This window comes from Erythrolamprus reginae, chromosome 6, assembly GCF_031021105.1.
Source record: "Erythrolamprus reginae isolate rEryReg1 chromosome 6, rEryReg1.hap1, whole genome shotgun sequence".
Taxonomy (NCBI): domain Eukaryota; kingdom Metazoa; phylum Chordata; class Lepidosauria; order Squamata; family Dipsadidae; genus Erythrolamprus; species Erythrolamprus reginae.
This window is the reverse complement of record NC_091955.1, coordinates 41,794,736-41,813,731: the sequence shown is the minus strand read 5'-3', so window position 1 is coordinate 41,813,731 and position 18,996 is coordinate 41,794,736. Positions and strand designations below refer to the sequence as shown.

Genomic DNA, 18,996 nt, shown 5'->3' with positions numbered 1-18,996 from the left:
ACTTGAAATCCAAAGAGTCATCAAATTATACGTACCACTAATATTCACCAAAACTAAGAAAAACAAATTACCCATAAAAATAAGAAAGCTGCAAACCAAAAAAAGAACTCTTTGGCGCAAAAATAAAGCAGACCATGTTTCAAACTTTAAAAGCCGCTATAAAAAATTGTGTCACCAAATAAAGACTGAATTATCACATCATCCAAGAAGAAAACCTTCTACGGACAAAGTCTACAACTTTGTTAACAATAAACTCAAAAACTCTAGACCCATCCCACCCCTTAAAGGACCAAACAACATAGACCATAATGATGAATCAGTCAAAGCCAACCTCTTTAACACCTTCTTCAGCTCAGTCTTTGTTAACAACAATGGCTCATGCCCAACATTTCCTAATCGCACCACAAATAACCTCAATGATCTTACACAAATTGATTTTACAGAAGATAACGTTAGACAGGCATTACACAACCTAAAACCATCTTTATCTATTGGACCAGATGGACTATGTGCATACTTCTTAAAAAAGCTCTCCTCCACCTTGGCTGAACCTCTGAGCATAATTTTTAATAAACCTTTCAGTACTAGCTCCCTACCCACACTATGGTCACTTGCCACAGTCATCCCTATCTTCAAAAAAGGAGATCCAAGCAACGTTGAAAATTACAGACCTATCTCCTTGTGTTGTGTCACCTGCAAAGTTATGGAATCAATCATAAACCAATCCATTACACTCCACCTTGAAGCTAATAACCTATTTTCCAATAAACAATTTGGTTTCAGAAAAAAAATATCCTGTAATCTACAACTCCTACACTGTAAAAGCATTTGGACCACTCAACTTGACCAAGGTAATCCAATTGATGCGATCTATATTGACTTTTGCAAAGCCTTTGACTCAATTGTCCACGACAAACTTTTTCTGAAACTCAAATCCTATGGCATCTCTGGACTACTACACAATTGGTTAACAGCATTCCTATCTAACAGACAACAAGTGGTCAAAATAGGAAGTGCCACTTCTCTTCCTGCTCCTGTTAACTGTGGTGCCCCTCAAGGTACTGTTTTAGGACCCACACTATTCATACTATACAAAAACGATCTTTGAGATTGCATCACTAGCAATTGCGTTCTCTTTGCAGATGATGTCAAACTATTTAATACCACCGACAATGCTGCTACCCTTCAAAAAGGTCTAAAACCTGGTAACTTCATATCTCCACCACTAAATGCTCTGTCTTACACATTGGTAAAAAGAATCAGAATACTAAATATAAACTTGGAGGAATTGAACTTATTGATAACCCTCAATAGACCTTGGAGTACTCATATCCTAGAGGCCACTGCAACAACATTGCCAAAAAAGCTTTAAGAGTTATTAACCTAATCCTTGGCAGCTTCTTCTCTGATAATTTTGAACTGCTAACAAGAGCTTACAAAACATTTGTCAGACCAATCCTGGAATACAGCTTCCTGTATGGAGCCCACATTGCATATCTGACATCAACAAAATTGAGAGAGTCCAGAAATGTTTCACAAGAAGAGTCCTTCATTCCTCTTCTCACAACAAAATACCTTACTCTGCCAGACTTGAAATTCTTAGTTTAAACAACTTACAACTCTGTTGTCTCCGTTCTGACTTAATTATAGTTCATAAAATCATATACCAAAATGTCCTACCTGTTAACAACTACTTCACCTTCAACCGCAACAACACACGAGCAGGAAATCGATTTAAACTAAATGTCAACCGCTCCAAACTTGACTGCAAAAAATACAACTTCAGCAACAATCAACGCCTGGAATGCACTACCTGATTCTGTGGTTTCTACTCCTAACCCAAAACCTTTAACCTTAGACTATCTACAATTGACCTCTCCCCCTTTCTAAGAGGTCTGTAAGGGGAGTGTAAGAGGTCTGTAAGGGGCCTGTCCTATTGTCTTCTTTTGTTATTTTTTTATCATTACTTATCTAATGTTTAATTTGTACAAATTATCACCCTATAATTGTTTGACAAAATAAATACATCAAATTAAAAAAAATATTGTTAAACTTTACTGAGAAGTCAGTCCCTTGTTCAAGACAGCCTATCCATGTGAGCTGAGCATAGGTTTACAAATACTGTCTTTCTAAATAAAACCATTAATAATAATAATAATAATAATATTAATTATTATTATTATTATTATTATTATTATTATTTATTAAACTTGTATGTCGTCCCTCTCCGAAGACTCAGAGCAACTTTAACATCTTTCCATTAAGTTATACTAACTACATTCATAGTATACTACTACAAAAAGATATGTTTTGAAGAAGCTGAATATACCACTACAAATTTTCTTAAAGTAAAATACTTATAATGCTATTGGCCAGGAGTTCACTTCAATTAATTTACTGTAGAGTAAAATTTATACTGAAATGTTCCCTAACTAACAAATCCCACTATCAATTGTCACATTTATTTATGGAGAGATATGGAACAAGCACTATACAAGTACTACCTTGACAATAAATATGTACACACATTTATCACATGAATACAAATGCAAAACTTGACTACTTCCCAATTAGATCATTTTGGTTGAAAAAATAAAGCCACCAGAGTCTATATGCCTCTGTCTTCTATTTTACGCAAAGATTGCCACAAGCAAACTACAAAAAAACAGATACGAGGCAACAAAACACCCAATCAGTACTCAGAGAAACATTCTTGGAAGTATTTAAAACTGGGCCACATATGCCAGCTGTATATAATAAACGTATAAATATACCCCAGAGGGTATTTGCTTTAAATAGCTTGTTCCTTTCATCAGTTAGACCTCGCTACAATATTTCAGCAATGAAAAGTCCAGCACAATAATTTACTAGTACAGTAATATCTCATCTTACAAACTTAATTGGTTCCGGGATGAGGTTCGCAAGGTGAAAAGTTCGTAAGATGAAACAATGTTTCCCATAGGAATCAATAGAAAAGCAAATAATTGACATTCCCGGCACTGCGGCTGCTTCTCAAAGAGAAACCGCCACCACCGCCACTATCCACTTGTCCTGGCCAGAGGGATGGAATCTGCCCGGACGTGGCAGCCCCACCCTTTGAGAGGGCAGGACTGGAGCAGACGGGGGACTGCGGGAGGCCCCCTGCATCATTTGGGGGCTCAGTGCCAGGGCTGTCAGCGCAGGGGCTAACTCAGCGAAAGCGCTCACAGTGAAGGGGCTGTGGGAGGGTTTTCTCTGAGCGCTTCAGGAATGCCTGTCCCATGCCTCTCGCAGCCCCTTTGCTGGGAGCACTCTCGTCCAGGGCTTCAAGTGAAGGGGCTGCAGGAGAGGCGGGGCAGGCATTCCCCAAGTGCTCCCAGCGAAGGGGCTGTAGGGGGGGAGGTTCTCCGAGCGCTTCGGGAATGCCTGCCCCGCCCCTCTCGCGGCCCCTTCGCTGGGAGCACTTTCGTCCAGGGCTGTCAGCGAAGGGGCTGCAGGAGAGGCGGGGCAGGCATTCCCGAAGCGCTCCCAGCGAAGGGGCTGTGGGTTTTCTCCGAGCGCTTCAGGAACGCCTGCCCCGCCTCTCCTGCAGCCCCTTCGCTGACAGCCCTGGACGAAAATGCTCCCAGCAAGGGGCTGTGAGAGGAGCGGGGCAGGTGGTCCCGAAGCGCTCAGAGAAAGCACTCCCAGCAAAGCAAGAGCGATATTGTCTCCCTGACAAGGTGCTCTCTTTCCTGGAGGATATCTTCATTGACTAGGGCACCTTTGCCGCCGCTGCTAAAGAAATCCTCCAGGAAACAGCAGTTCTCCTTCCTGGCAAGCGGAGAAAGCAGGAGCGATATTGTCTCCCTGACAAGGTGCTCTTTCCTGGAGGATTTCTTTAGCAGCAATGGCAAAGGCACCCCAGTCAATGAAGAAATCCTCCAGGAAAGAGAGCAGGGAGACAATATCACTCCCGCTTTGCCTGATTGCCAGTGAGGAAAGCTGCTCTCCTTCCTGGAAGATTTCTCCCCCGCCTCCCTCCCCTCAGTTGCTTACAGGGCGGCGGCATCACGTGGGCGGTGTACGCTCATACGCACCGAACGTATGAGCGTACAGAGCCTCCCTGAGCTTCCTGAAGTCAGGGAAGCCCTGGGAAACCTCCCAATGCTCATATGATAGGCGAGGAATCCCCGCTGCCCACGCCGAAGCCTCAGCTCTTCCTTTTTTTTAATAATAAACTTTATTAATTTTTCGTAAAAAAGACAAAACTGACAAACATATATTTAACATAAAATTGGGGTTGCAATTTCCCCACTTATTCTAGAAATCAAATTTCCATACAGAAAAAAAATACCTTATTAATACTTTAAATCAACTTATTACTTTAAATGAAAAGAAGAAATTTTGTTTAACCTTATATAAAAACCCCTTCATATATAAACTAAATAGAACACAAAATTTAAGTCATAACCATACTTCTACATTTCTCACATACATTTTACTTTTACTTCTTCTTATTTATCCATATATACACTTTATTCCAAATCACATAAAATTCTGATTCTTCTTGGTCTTTTAACCGTCTTGTCATCATATCCATTTCAGCGCAATCTAATATTTTCTTAATAACCTCTTCCTCTTTGGGAATATTTTCCCCTTTCCAATTTTGCGCATATACTATCCTGGCCGCTGTCAAAATATGAATAACTAAATGTAAAATTTCTTTCTTATATTTCTGTTTAGTTATACTCAATAAGTAAAATTCCGGGGGTTTTTCTATCTCTTGCATTACTATTTCTTTTATTATTCTTTCTATCATTTTCCAATAAAGCTTAACTTTACTGCACATCCACCATTGGTGATAATAGGAACCTATTTCTTTCTTACATTTCCAACATAATGGGGATATATTAGGGAACATTTTTGCTATTCTACTCGGTGGGAGATGCCACCTGTAGAACATCTTGATTTGATTTTCTTTTAATGAAACTGACTTTGTCATTTTCCAATTTGAGATCCAGACATTTTCCCATGTATCTATATCAATTTCTCTACCTATGTTTTTACACCAGCTTATCATATTGTCCTTTATTTTTATGTCCAATCATATATTTATATGCTTTCCCTATTAATTTAGCCTGGTTTGTGATTAATAAGTTGCCTAATTTTTTTTTACTCTTATTAAAGACGTATATCTTACTATCTCTTTGGAATCTAGACTGGATCTGAATATATTGCCACCAATCAATTTTAATCCCTTCTTCCTGTAATTTATTTCTTGATTTTAATTTCATTTGATCGTCTAATAATTCTTTGTATCTTATTATTTTCATCTCCTGTATAGAATTGGGATGAGTTATTGCTTCTAAAGAGGAAATCCAATCGGAGATAGTTAAAAAATGATTTTTTTTACATCTTTCCAAACTTCCAATAAATACTTTCTTATTGTATGTCTTTTAAAATATGTATGTATTTTATCCTTATCATACCATATGAAGGCATGCCAACCAAGCATAAGGTCGGGGCCTTCCAATTTTAATGTTCTTTTGTCTTCTAGTGCTATCCAGTCTCTAATCCATGTTAGAGTGGCTGCCTGATAATATAATTTCCAATTTGGTAAAGCAAATCCTCCTCGTTCCTTAATATCTTCTAAAATATTTATCTTTATTCTTGCTTTTTTCCCTTGCCATAGAAATTTTCTAACTATCGTTGTTAAATTTTTTTAAAATTTCCCCCCTGGATTTATTGGTATAACCTGAAACAAAAATAAAATCTTTGGTAAAATATTCCTCTTAATTGTGGCGATTCTCCCCATAAAAGATATGTTTAAATTGTTCCATATTTCTAAGTCTTTTTTAATTTCTCCAATTAATTTCATATAATTATCATTTTTTAAATATATGGTTTTTGATGTTATCCATATTCCCAAATACTAAACTTTCTTTACTATTTTCATGCCTATAATGTTTTCAAGTTTTCTTTCTTAAAATTCTGTCATGTTTTTAACTATAAATTGTGTCTTACTCTTATTTATTTTTAACCCTGCGACTTTTCCATACTGTTCTATAGTCTGTATCAACTTTGGAACTGCTGTTATCGGATCCTCTGTAATAAAAGTCAAATCATCTGCAAATGCTTGAACTTTATATATTTCCTTCCCAATGGTCAAACCCTTTATTTTTTGATCTGCTCTTATTTTTATCAATAAAACTTCCAAAGATAAAATAAATAATAAAGGCGAAATTGGACAGCCTTGTCGAACTCCTTTGAATAAATAAATAAATAAAATCTCATTTTATTTAGTTGCATTTTTATAAAAATCCAATTTACATTGTCAAAGGCTTTTTTTTGGCATCGAGGAACATTAACGATACTGGCTTTCCAAAATGATGTTCATAATATTCTAATGTATTAATAGTCGTTCTAAGGTTATTTTTAATTTGTCTACCTGGTAAGAAACCGTTTTGATCTTGATGTATTTTTTCATTCAAAACCTTGTAAAGTCTATCTGCATAAATAGAAGTAAATATTTTGTAATCTACATTTAATAATGATATAGGTCTATAATTCTTTATCTTTTCCTTAGTGATTCCTAATTTATGGATTAAAGTTATAAAAGATTCTGACCACGATTTGGGAATTTTGCCATCCATTCTACTTTCATTAAAAATTTCCAGCATGCCTCAGCTCTTCCACATACCACCGACTCCCCCAGCCTCTGTGCCGCTGTCATATTGTAAAGAAGCGAGAAGAGGAGGAAAAGCCGAGTGCCAGTGGCGGCGGAGGAAGGTGAACGCCGGGGAGGTGTCGGCCAGTCGGGTGGCTATGAGGGAGGCGGGGGACAGGAGGAGCAGGAGAAGGGAGGGAGGTTGGAAAGAGGCGCGGCCGGCCCAGCCATGGGGGAAGAGAAAGGTGTGCAGGACCCAATGCCGGAGATGCACCTCCTCTTCCTCCGCTGCCTCCCAGTTGAAGAGCCTTCCCAAGCTCAGAAAGGGTACAAGGCGCAGCCTCCAGCGCCGGGCTGCCTGTCACCCTAAACCTTCGTCGCTTGCAAAGAAGCCACAGAACAGAGCAAACAATTCAACAAGGGCCGCTCCCTGCAGAGAGGGAGAGCTTTGCCCTCCGCTCTCCTGAAGGCGTTGGCTCTGTTCTGCGGCTTCTTCACAGGTGACGAAAGCTTATGCTGACAGGTAGCTGCCGGCCAACTTGGTGTCCCTTGGCAGAGCACTGGCTTCCTCCGCTGGTGCATGGAAAAGGCTTAACTGCCCTGCTCTTGGCTTTGTGCAGGCCTCTGGGAAGGGCCATTTTACCCTTCCGCTCCTGGCTTGGTTTAGCCGCAGCCGCCCTCGCCGGTGGGCTGGCAGCGTCTCCAGCAGCTTAGCTCCTCTCGATGGAGCTCAGCTGAACAAAACCTCCCAGAAGAGAATCCCGGCGGGGGCGGCAAGCAAATAGGAAATTCCTGGAGGTGACAGTCACAAGGCAGGGGAATCCCTGCGGCAATAAGCGAGCGTATGCGCAGTAAGAGAGCACACACACACGGGCTTGGGTTCGTAAGGTGAAAGTGGTTCTTAAGATGAGGCAAACAAATCTTAAACTCTGGGTTCGTATCACGAAAAGTTCGTATGAAGAGGCATTCGTAAGACGAGGTATCACTGTAATACTTTACGTTGATATATTACATGACACAATGCACTACGCACCAGAACCAACTACAGTGATACCTTGTCTTACGAACTTAATTGGTTCCAGGACAAGGTTTGTAAGGTGAAAAGTTCATAAAACAAAACAATGTTTCCCATAGGAATCAATGTAAAAGCGAATAATGCATGCAAATCCTTCAGGAAAATCCCAAACTTAAGAAGGGAGGTGAACGGAGGGCAGGGAGGAGCAACAAAAGGGGGCGGGGGGAAGAAGCAAGGCTAGGGGAAAGGGTGAGTGGGAAGGAAGAAGGGCAAGGGGGCACCCCTCCCTTTTCTTTCTTCAAAAGACACCCTTTCAGTGCCTCTGCAAGCACTCCTTCTCCTTGCTTTGTTAATGCAAACTCTTTTGCTCTCTCCAAGCTGCCCCTGCCTTTTCTTTCTTCAAAAGACACCCTTTCAGTGCCTCTGCAAGCACTCCGTTCTCCTTGCTTTATTAATACAAACTCTTTTGCTCTCTCCAAGCTGCCCCTCCCTTTTCTTTCTTCAAAAGACACCCTTTCAGTGCCTCTGCAAGCACTCCAGTTCTTGCTTTGTTAATGCAAACTCTTTTGCTGTCTCCAAGTCGCCCCTTCCTTTTCTTTCTTCAAAAAAGAAAAAAAAAGAAACCCCTTCATCCCAGCAGCAACGGCTTGTGTTCGTAAGGTGAAAATAGTTCGGAAGAAGAGGCAAAAAAATATTAAACACCGGGTTCGTATCTCGAAAAGTTCGTTAGAAGAGGCGTTCATAAGACGAGGTACCAATGTACATCTAATATTTTACATTGATTATTTATACCACTTTCAGTACTGTTAAATAACACCATAAAGCCTATGTACAGAACTCAGCTGCCCAACCAAATTCATTGTAATTACACACTAAGTGGGAAGGAGTCAGATCAGACGGGTGCGGAGGCATGACTGTGAGGTACGCAGGGGCGGAGCGGGGATGAGCCAGACTGCAGCAGACGGGAAAGTATAACTACACAACACTTGGAAAGTGGTGTGCTAAGATTTCCTGTTGCTTGTGCGGCCGCGTGCTCACAGCTTACAGTGAACAGTGATATTCACCCCTGGGAGCTGGGAGTTCTCCGGGGTCATGAACAAGTCAACCTGTGGAAGGCTGAAGCAGTTTGTGATGCTGTGGAAGAGGGACGGATGCAGGTAGCACTCTACATGGTCCACCTCTATCCAACTAAGCCAGTCCACCTGGGTATTGGAAATTCCAGAGATATGGTCTGCCGAAAGGGAGAGCAGGTGTCTCTCAGCCCACAGTCCCAGTATGAGTGCCTCTTGTGAGTCTGTGAGTGGGTGCCACCCTGCTGATTGACATGGGTTTTGGTGGTAGTATTGTCCATTTTGACTAAGACATAACAGCCAGGTAAGAAAGGTGCAAAGTATTTGAGGGCCAAAAACACTGCGTGAAGTTCCAACCACTTGATCGAGTCTATGACCCGCAGCAGCGACCACAAGTCCTGAGTTATCTCTCTTTCTGAGTGGGCCACCCAGCCGGTCAGGCTTGTGTCTGTGGTGACAACCATCCTGTTCGGCTCCTGGAAAAGGAAACGCCTGGAGAGTGCCACCAGGAGGGAGTGGTGAATGTCTGGAGGAACCAGGACTCTGGATTATGTGCTGCGACCTGCTTTCTAGAACGGTAAAAGGAACCATTGAAATCCCTAGGGTGTAGGCATGGCCAAGGGGTGATGGAAATACAGAAAATCATCTTCCTCAAGAGAGTGGACAAGAGTGCCAGGGAAGAGGGAAATCTTACACTCCAAGGTATCTATATTGGCTCCCATGTGAAGGAGGGAAGTAGATGGAGAGAGATGGTTCTTCTCACCTGGGGAACCCACATTGCCTGAGTGTTAAAATGGTTATTTATTTATTTATTTATTTATTATTTAGATTTGTATGCCGCCCCTCTCCAAAGACTCAGGGCGGTTATATGAAAATGATCCCTTGCCCGAACCAAAATGCAATCCAAATTACATTGGACATGCATGGGTAAGGACCTGAGATGTGCTGCCATCACCGCTAGGCCCTTTGTGAAAACCCTTGGGGCAGAGGTAAGGCCAAAGAGGAGAGCCCTGTACTGGAAAGGCCTACCTGCATAGCAGAACCAAGGTACTGAACCAAGCACATGGTTCTGGGCAGCTGACCACGAGTTGAGAGTGGGTGGCTTTTATAACTTGTCTTGGGTTTTGAACTTGAGCTTCCTGTTCCTGTGCAAGAACATGCTTTCTATTAGCTGTTATGACCCATGGTGCCATGTACAAATCCTAAGAGTTTGTCTGAGCCAAGCTTGGTTAAAGTTTGGCTGATGCAATGTCCTTAGGTGGTTGTGCTATGTAGTGAGCTCTATTGCTAGCGGGTTTATCCTATAATGTCCTGGAGGGTCATGTGTTAATTTTATCATCCTGGAGTTGAAGGTCATTTGTTGTGTAGATAGGAGGGCCCAATCTTTCTCAATGGGCATAAAAATCTGCTGGAGGGAGAGAGATTGAGTCTGCTTTCTGTCTTTTAAGAAAAACATATTTCTCCACTTCTCATTTAGGGAAATACAATATGCCTTTTAAATGTTCCTCAAAATATTTTATTTTTCTAGGAGCGTGTGTGTGTTAGCTTTCTACATTCTTCTGAATATAGAATGCACTGTGGAATAAAGCATTTATTTTGGTGCATAAAAGTTTTTTAAAAGATATTTGAAACAAAATTTAATTATAAGATATAGTTTTTAAAATGTAGTTCTAGCACTAAAAGATCTCCAGTTTAAACTTTCTAACTCATAATTACAATGGAATATATATGGGAGGCTATTATAAATCCATCAATTTAATGCTTTGTTGTTGCACACATAAGAATGTTAAGAAGAGTCATGCTGAATTGGGCCAAAGCCCATCAAGTCCAGCATTCTGTGTCACACAGTGGCCCACCAGTTGCACATGGGGATCTTGAGAAGAAAGAGAAGGCAAAACCCTCCCTTTCCCTTGACCCTCAACAAATGGTAGCCAAGGGAATTCTGCCTGCCTCAACCAACATTGAGGCGGCACTTGGACATCCGTTTCAATAACCACCGATACACTTGGCATCCATGAATCTGTTTAATCCTGCCTTGACAGTTGTAATGATCTCTTCACACAAGATAGTTAGATTTAGCTTGCATATTTTTCTATCTTGTTACCATTTTGAAATGCAATGGGTTCTTTTATACATCAAGGGTTCTTTTATATATACTTAACTCAGTGGACTCCAAAACCCAAGAGAACCAACATAACTAGGCATCACACATATATAAATACTCAAAGGTTAGTACAGCTCACGACTGCAGTCTTTCCCACTTCTACTATATCTCCTACTGCTCCTCCAATTACTTCTTCTGAATCCTACTGCTGGCTCCTTTACAAATACACATCACCACCACCACCAAAACCAGGCTGAGTCTGCTCAGTTTTTAAAACCAACAACTGCTGTGCTGACTAGGACAAGATCTTAGAGACAGGAAAACAGCAGCTCCTTAAACTAAATTTGCTGTCCCAGATCCAAAGCACAATTTCCCGCTTTCCTTGTACAATCCTAAAATAAACACTTGTGAGCCCAAACTTGGAGATGGAACTTTTATGGGTGAGCCGGGTGCTTTATGCATCTGTTGTACTTCATTTTGACTCTTTTTATATGCAAACTAACTTGGAATTCATATGTGATGAAAAGTCAACAACAGGTCAATAAATATAATAAAAAGGACAGCACAGGGTTTAATATCAGAGAGACGAGCAGATCAGATGTTCTGTATGCATCCCTTCCCCATCTTGAAGCACTTTGTATTAAATGGTTCAGATCCCAGTAGGTGCAACTCGGAAGATCGACACCGCCTGTAAAAAAACTGCAAAACTGAACTCTATTAATAAAGAGCTCCTTCCCTCTTCCCAAAGATTTGTCTTATGTGCAGAGACATCAAGGGGGCAGCTCCCATCCCCCGATGCCAATCAAAAGGGCATGTCAAGGTCTAACAACCAGAGTTCATACCAGTGATGGGCTCCTACAGGTGTGGCCAGGTACACAGAACCGGTAGAAAAATTATGGTCAGATCAGAATCTCCAGAAAAAACCTGGCAGTCAGGTTGAAAAGGACTGAGAAACTGTGTCCATGTCTGAGCTCCGTGGCTATGTTGAGGCTGTATTAAGGCTACCGCTGTAACATCATATTGGGATCGTAGGAGTTGAGGTGATCTGGCAGCCAAGTTGGTGGAAGTCCGGCTGAGTGGAAGCGAAGCGAGCATAGGTGTGTGTATGCGGAGCCAAGCGACAACAAAACGGATGGAAACCAAACTGAAGACCAAAGGCTGCTGGACAAGATTGAAGGCGGCTTGATGACCCAATGTCTTTGGGATCTGGCTGATGAGAGCCAGGAGACCTGGGGCATTGGCCAGTGGGAGTGACCAGCACTGGAAGATCTGCGGAATGGAGCAGCCTCTGGAAAAGGAGTTGGCGAGGACAGTGGCCGGTTACATCGCAGCCATCTTAAGACTCTATGGACCACTTAGACTCTATGGACCATCATGTGGAATAACTGCAAGCCTGAGCCAGAAACTGAGGTGAAACCCCCCTCCTCCCTGGACCCATTACTATTGGAAGACAGTCCTTTTTCCCCATTCCTGGAGAAAACTTACCGTACTCTCCCCCTCCCCAGTGGGTAGAACTGTGTCTCAGCTGTTCCTCTGAAGGATAGCCACTGATCCAAACTAATGTGTTATATTTAAATGTACTTTTTAGATTAACTTAATTAATTTTAATTAACAAATTTAATTATTTTTTAATCTAAATTCTTTTAATATATATTTTAATATATTTTATTGCTAGTATATGTGGTGGGTGGGTGTGTAAGGATGAATGACTGGGATTGGCAAGGTGATATGTATGATATGAACAAGTGGGTTTCTATGAATGAGGAGGCCAACTTGCCTGGTGACCTGGAGGTGGGAGGGCTGGGGGAACCTATCTCTGGGGTGGCAGAAGGCCAGAAAATTCCGGTACTGCTGGGGAGAGGCAGATATGGCGGGAACCTTGGGGCACACCATTCCCGGGAAGCACGAGAACGCTGCCTCAAAGTGAACCCTTGCTCCGGCCCCATGAGTTCTGCTCGGGGTCCTGGTGATGAGTGTAATCCGGACCCTGGACTCAGGCTGCTGCTGCTCAATGCCAGGTTGGTATTTAACAAGGCTCACCTCATCCGGGACCAGATTCTGGAGGAGGAGGCCGACCAGGTATGTGTGACTGAAACCTGGCTGGACCCAGAGGGGGGAGTTCTCCTCTCTGAAATATGCCCAGCCAGGTTTCAGATACAGCATCAGCCACGACTCCAGGGAAGAGGGGGAGGAGTGGCTATTATAGCCAAGGAGTCTATTAGCCTGCACAGACTCTCTGCTCCTGAGATTGCAGGTTGTGAGTGCCTCCTTGTGAAGTTGGATTGGATAGCAGTGTCGATTGATAACGAGTCAGTTGAGATGACTGAGGCCCATCCTTGTCCATATGTCTGGGTGGAGTTTGACCTGGTGACACCTGATGAAGTGGACAAGGCCATTGGAGCTGTGAGTCCCTTTATGGGGAAGGTTGTCGAGAAGGTGGTGTCACTCCAGCTCCAGCGGTCCTTGGAAGAAGCCGATTATCTAGGCAGCAATTCGGGATTCAGGCCCGGCTAAGCACGGAAACTGCTTTGGTCGCGCTGATGAATGATCTCTGGTGGACCCGGGACAGGGGTTTATCCTCTGTCCTGGTGCTTCTTGACCTCTCAGCGGCTTTCGATACCATCGACCATGGTATCCTTCTGCACCGGCTGGAGGGGTTGGGAGTGGGAGGCACTGTTCTGCAGTGGTTCTCCTCCTACCTCTCTGGTCGGTCTCAGTCGGTGTTAGTGGGGGTCAGAGGTCGACCTCTAGGTTGCTCCCTTGTGGGGTGCCTCAGGGGTCGGTTCTCTCCCCCCTGCTATTTAATATCTACATGAAACTGCTGGGTGAGATCATCCAAGGGCATGGGGTGAGGTAGCATCAGTATGCAGATGATACCCAGTTATACATCTCCACCCCATGTCCAGTCAATGAAGCAGTGGAAATGATGTGCTGGTGCCTGGAGGCTGTGAGGGTCTGGAGGGGTGTCAACAGGCTGAAACTCAACCCTGACAAGACGGAGTGGCTGTGGGTTTTGCCTCCCAAGGACAATTCCATCTGTCCGTCCATTATCCTGGGGGGAGGGATAATTGACCCCCTCGGAGAGGGTCCGCAACTTGGGCGTCCTCCTCGATCCACAGCTAACATTAGAACACCATCTTTCGGCTGTGGTGAGGAGGGTGTTTGCCCAGGTCCGCCTGGTGCACCAGTTGCGGCCCTATTTGGACCGGGAGTCACTGCTCACAGTCACTCATGCCCTCATCACCTTGAGGTTCGACTACTGCAACTCTCTCTACATGGGGCTTCCTTTGAAAAGTGTTCGGAAACTTCAGATCGTGCAGAACGCGGCCGCGAGAGCCATCGTGGGGCTTCCAAGATCTGCCCACATTTCACCAACACTCCACGGCCTGCACTGGCTGCCAATCAGTTTCTGGTCACAATTCAAAGTGTTGGTTATGATCTACATGGCATTGGACCAGAATATCTCCAAGACCGCCTTCTGCCGCATGAACCCCAGCGGCCAATTAGGTCCCACAGAGTTGGCCTTCTCCGGGTCCCGCCGACCAAACAATGTCGGCTGGCAGGACCCAGGGGAAGAGCCTTCTCTGTGGTGGCCCCAGCCCTCTGGAATCAACTCCCTCCAGAGATTCGAACAGCCCCCACCCTCCTCGCCTTCCATAAAATGCTAAAGACCCATATTTGTCGCCAGGCATGGGGATAATTATCACCTTCTCCCCCCCTTTTTATTATGCTTTTGGCCTTACTGTATGATGGATTAGGCTGAATGTGTATGATTATATAATTAGGGATTTTACTATGTTATTAATGTTTTTTAAATTGATTTAATTTCTCTACTATTGGATTTGTAATGTATTGTATTACCGTTATGGTGTGAGCAGCCCCAAGTCTTAGGAGAAGGGCGGCATACAAATCTAATAAACTATAACTAACTACAGTATAACTATAAAGCCCGTTTAACGAAACACCCTTACCGAATTCACCAAGGGACAGACGATACACAGAATAAAAAGAGCACTGGTTACAAAACAGGGTTTTAAAAAAAAATACTCCCAACTTAAAAATTGCCCTGCTTCTTAAAACATTTAAGCCTGAGGCTGCAACTCTAGGGCTAGAGATTCAATTTAAGCGGGGCTACTTCCAAGCTGAAATAGAAATGCGCGGCAACTTTCTAGTCGGTGAAGATTAACATGGAGACGCCGTTTGCCCTTAAAACTAATGCCCTTCGCGTTTTTTCCCCCCTCCCCGCCCCCTCAGCTTTCACTACTCCGCTTGCATCACCGACGCGAGGCAACGCTCGCTACCCGGAATCAGGCCAGTCACCTCCGCAAGATCTCCGGGGCTGCAGCGCACTGGCGACGAGCGCGCTGCCGCAGCCCAAGCACTAGGAAGTTCCCGTGGCCCACCGAGCACGGGCAGGCTGTCGTCACGTGACGCAGCGCGTGGAGCCGCGCAAGCCGTTTCGCTCGGGTCGACCTCGGCCATCGGCGGCCACCGCGGAAGAGGCAAGCGGGAGGGGGGGGGCGCTGGTGTTATGCCCACGCCACGGTGGATGCTCTCCTTTCCGGTTCCCGCCAGTTACTTCTTCACCATCCGTTCCATGCAGCCCTTCCACGGCGGAAGCATTTCTGCTCCAGGGACAACGGTAGCAGCGTGAGATTTGCCTTGCCGTCACCTTGCGCGACTGCCCGCTTTGGATGGTGCTTCTCTTGGCCCCGTGGGTGCCGCGGGCGGCGGGACTAATATGCTCACTCGGATGAGGTCTGCCATGGCCAATTTGGTGGGAGGCATCATGTCTGGCAGTTCGGCCTCGGAGCCCGGCGCGGGCTTGGATTTGCCTTCCCGCTTTCCCTACGGCAGACCCGAGTTCCTGGGGCTCTCTCAGGACGAAGTCGAGTGCTCTGCGGATCACATCGCCCGACCCATACTCATTCTCAACAAGGAGACCAAGCGCTTGCCCTGGACTACGGGATACGCTGAGTGAGTAGCCGCTGGGAATGGGCTGGGCCTGGTAGGGCTGTCTGAAGACAGAGACGCTCCCCTGGGCCTTCGGTGTGCCACGGTAGGACTTAAGGGAAGGGAGGATGCTGCAGCAGCAGAAGGGAGTAAAGGCGACGGCCCGGTCACCGGTTGGTAGGAAGAGAGCTGGCAGAAAGGGGCGGGGCGGAGCACTATTTTTCTGAACTAAAGGCAGTACAGTACTTAACTTTTCAAATGAGAAGCGCTCAGACCGACTTGGAAAAATAATCTTTCAAAAGATCTAGGAAAACCTGCTTCATATATCAAGCCCATTTATTAAATACTAGGTTCAGTTGAAATTTCCTCCCTCAACAAGTCATGGAGTAGCTATTGTATCTTTGTTTTTCTTTCATTTCTCCTCCACTGAGTGTTAAGCATAGCAGGTACATCAATCACTGCAGTTTTCATCCTTAGTTTGAAGCAAACCCCTTTACATAGAAACATAGAAGACTGACGGCAGAAAAAGACCCCATGGTCCATCTAGTCTGCCCTTTTACTATTTCCTGTATTTTATCTTACAATGGATATATGTTTATCCCAGGCATGTTTAAATTCGGTTACTGTGGATTTACCAACCACGTCTGCTGGAAGTTTGTTCCAAGGATCTACTACTCTTTCAGTAAAATAATACTTTCTCATGTTGCCTTTGATCTTTCCCCCAACTAACTTCAGATTGTGTCCCCTTGTTCTTGTGTTCACTTTCCTGTTAAAAACACTTCCCTCCTGAACCCTATTTAACCCTTTAACATATTTAAATGTTTCGATCATGTCCCCCCTTTTCCTTCTGTCTTCCAGACTATACAGATTGAGTTCATTAAGTCTTTCCTGATACGTTTTATACTTCAGACCTTCCACCATTCTTGTAGCCCGTCTTTGGACCCGTTCAATTTTGTCAATATCTTTTTGTAGGTGAGGTCTCCAGAACTGAACACAGTACTCCAAATGTGGTCTCACCAGCGCTCTATATAAGGGGATCACAATCTCCCTCTTCCTGCTTGTTATACCTCTAGCTATGCAGCCAAGCATCCTACTTGCCTTTCCTCCCGCCGACCACACTGCTCACCCATTTTGAGATTGTCAGGAATCACTACCCCTAAATCCTTCTCTTCTGAAGTTTTTGCTAACACAGAACTGCCAATGCAATACTCAGATTTAGGATTCCTTTTCCCCAAGTGCATTATTTTACATTTGGAAACATTAAACTGCAGTTTCCATTGCTTTGACCATTTATCTAGTAACGCTAAATCATTTACCATATTACAGACCCCTCCAGGAATATCAACCCTATTGCACACTTTAGAGTCATCGGCAAATAGGCAAACCTTCCCTACCAAACCTTCCCCTATGTCACTCACAAACATATTAAAAAGAATAGGACCCAGAACAGACCCTTGTGGCACACCGCTTGTAACCTGTCTCTGCTCAGAATACTCGCCATTAACAATAACTCTCTGATGTCTATGCTTCAGCCAGCTTGAAATCCACTGAACTATCCAGGGATTAAGTCCAATCTTCACTAATTTATCTATGAGCTCTTTATGTGGAACCGTATCAAAGGCTTTGCTGAAGTCCAGATAGGCAATATCCACGGCACCACCTTTACCTGTGTGAATAGTTTTGCAACCTTGATATCCAGTTCTGTATCTATACCTGCAGGGAAGCAAGCATCATTCTTAAATTCTTGAAACATATGCAATACATTAAAATGCTTACTTTTGGCATGGGGGTAGTTGTTTTGCACATATGTGACAATATGCCCTGAGAGTATTGTGTATTTGTAGGATGATTTAACATAGCTTTGTTTTCTTTCTGTTTTGATAATAGCAAAATGGTATTTAGCTAAAACAATCCCCTTTTCAGGCCTGTGCTGCAATGATGATGTCAAGAGTGTTTGCCATTTTTTCCAGAGTAATTTTTTTTATTTTTTCTTCCACATCATATCATACAAAAAATCATATACTTTCTCTTTTGTTATAATAAAATAGTTTTTGACTAGTACATCTTGTATAATCAATTTATACATTCTTAAATCCCATCTATTTGATTTCGGTTATCATCACACACACCTTTATACCTTTCTTTCTAATTTCATCATCCAGATAAATCTCAATTAATGTCTAATTAAGTCCATCATTAATATTCCTTAAACTATATGTAAAATCTAAATCCTTCGGATTTTATAATCTTAATGTCAAAGCGGTAGCACCTTCTTCCCTCTGGTAAAAATCTCAAAACAAACTAAAAACCCTTTTATCTAAACTTATCTATATAAAAATTATATACTTTATCAATTTAAAAAACAAATAAATACAAATATTTAAATTCATTACTTATTATTATGCCATTACTATATTTCATCAAGCCCCTCTTGATAAGCTGAAATTAAGCAATAAAAACAAATACTTTGATTTACAAATCTATAAACCCTATTTAACACACTAGTCCAAATTAAACAAACCTTAGAAGTCGAAATTAAGCCTACCAGGTCACCTTAATATATTTCAATTACTTATTTAGTTATAAATCCAAATTCATAAATTACTACTGCTAAATGGATCAAGAAGTAACTACTAAGATTTAAAAAAGGCTATTATAAAATAATATAAATTATAAAATATTCAAAATACAATCAGCCAATTATCAAAGAGCCCTTTTCCTTGTCTATATTTAATATCTTGTCTATATAGTTTCTTTTTATTTTTCATTTTCATATTACTCTTCTTCCTCACCCATCTCTCCTTTACATAAAAAGTCCCCCTTAATATCCTTTCTTTGCAAATTCCCACTCTTTAATTCACATTCCTTTTAAAAATGACAAAATCTATTAACCTTGTTTATATCTTCCCTTAGTGCTTAACTTAATATAGTAAAAACCTCAAAAACAAACTAAAAATCCTTATATTTAATTTTATCAATATGAAAATTATATACTTTATCAGTTTAAGAAACAAACAAATACAAACATTTAAATTCATTACCTATTATTATGCCATTATTGTTTTTCATCAAACCCCTCGTAATAAACTAAAATTAAGCAATAAAAACAGCTACTTTAATTTTCAAATGCATAAACCCCATTAAGCACATTTATCCAAATTAAACAATCCTTAAAAATCTAAAATAAGCCTACTTAAATCACCTTAATATATTTAATTTTATTTAC

At 42.5% G+C, this 18,996-nt stretch overlaps 1 protein-coding gene across 2 annotated transcripts in view; it reads left to right on the top strand.

Annotated features, from left to right (window-relative positions):
- The first annotated feature begins 15,099 nt into the window (after positions 1-15,099).
- Positions 15,100-18,996, top strand: part of PPM1H (protein phosphatase, Mg2+/Mn2+ dependent 1H) — a 206,473-nt gene continuing 202,576 nt past the window's right edge. Inside the window, exon 1 of one of the 2 annotated variants that reach the window (XM_070755616.1) lies at positions 15,100-15,794. In XM_070755616.1, the coding sequence (XP_070611717.1) occupies positions 15,559-15,794 (236 nt within the window). In that variant the 5' untranslated portion in view covers positions 15,100-15,558. The remainder of the gene's footprint in view (positions 15,795-18,996) is intronic. The other variant, XM_070755617.1, reaches the window with a different exon arrangement.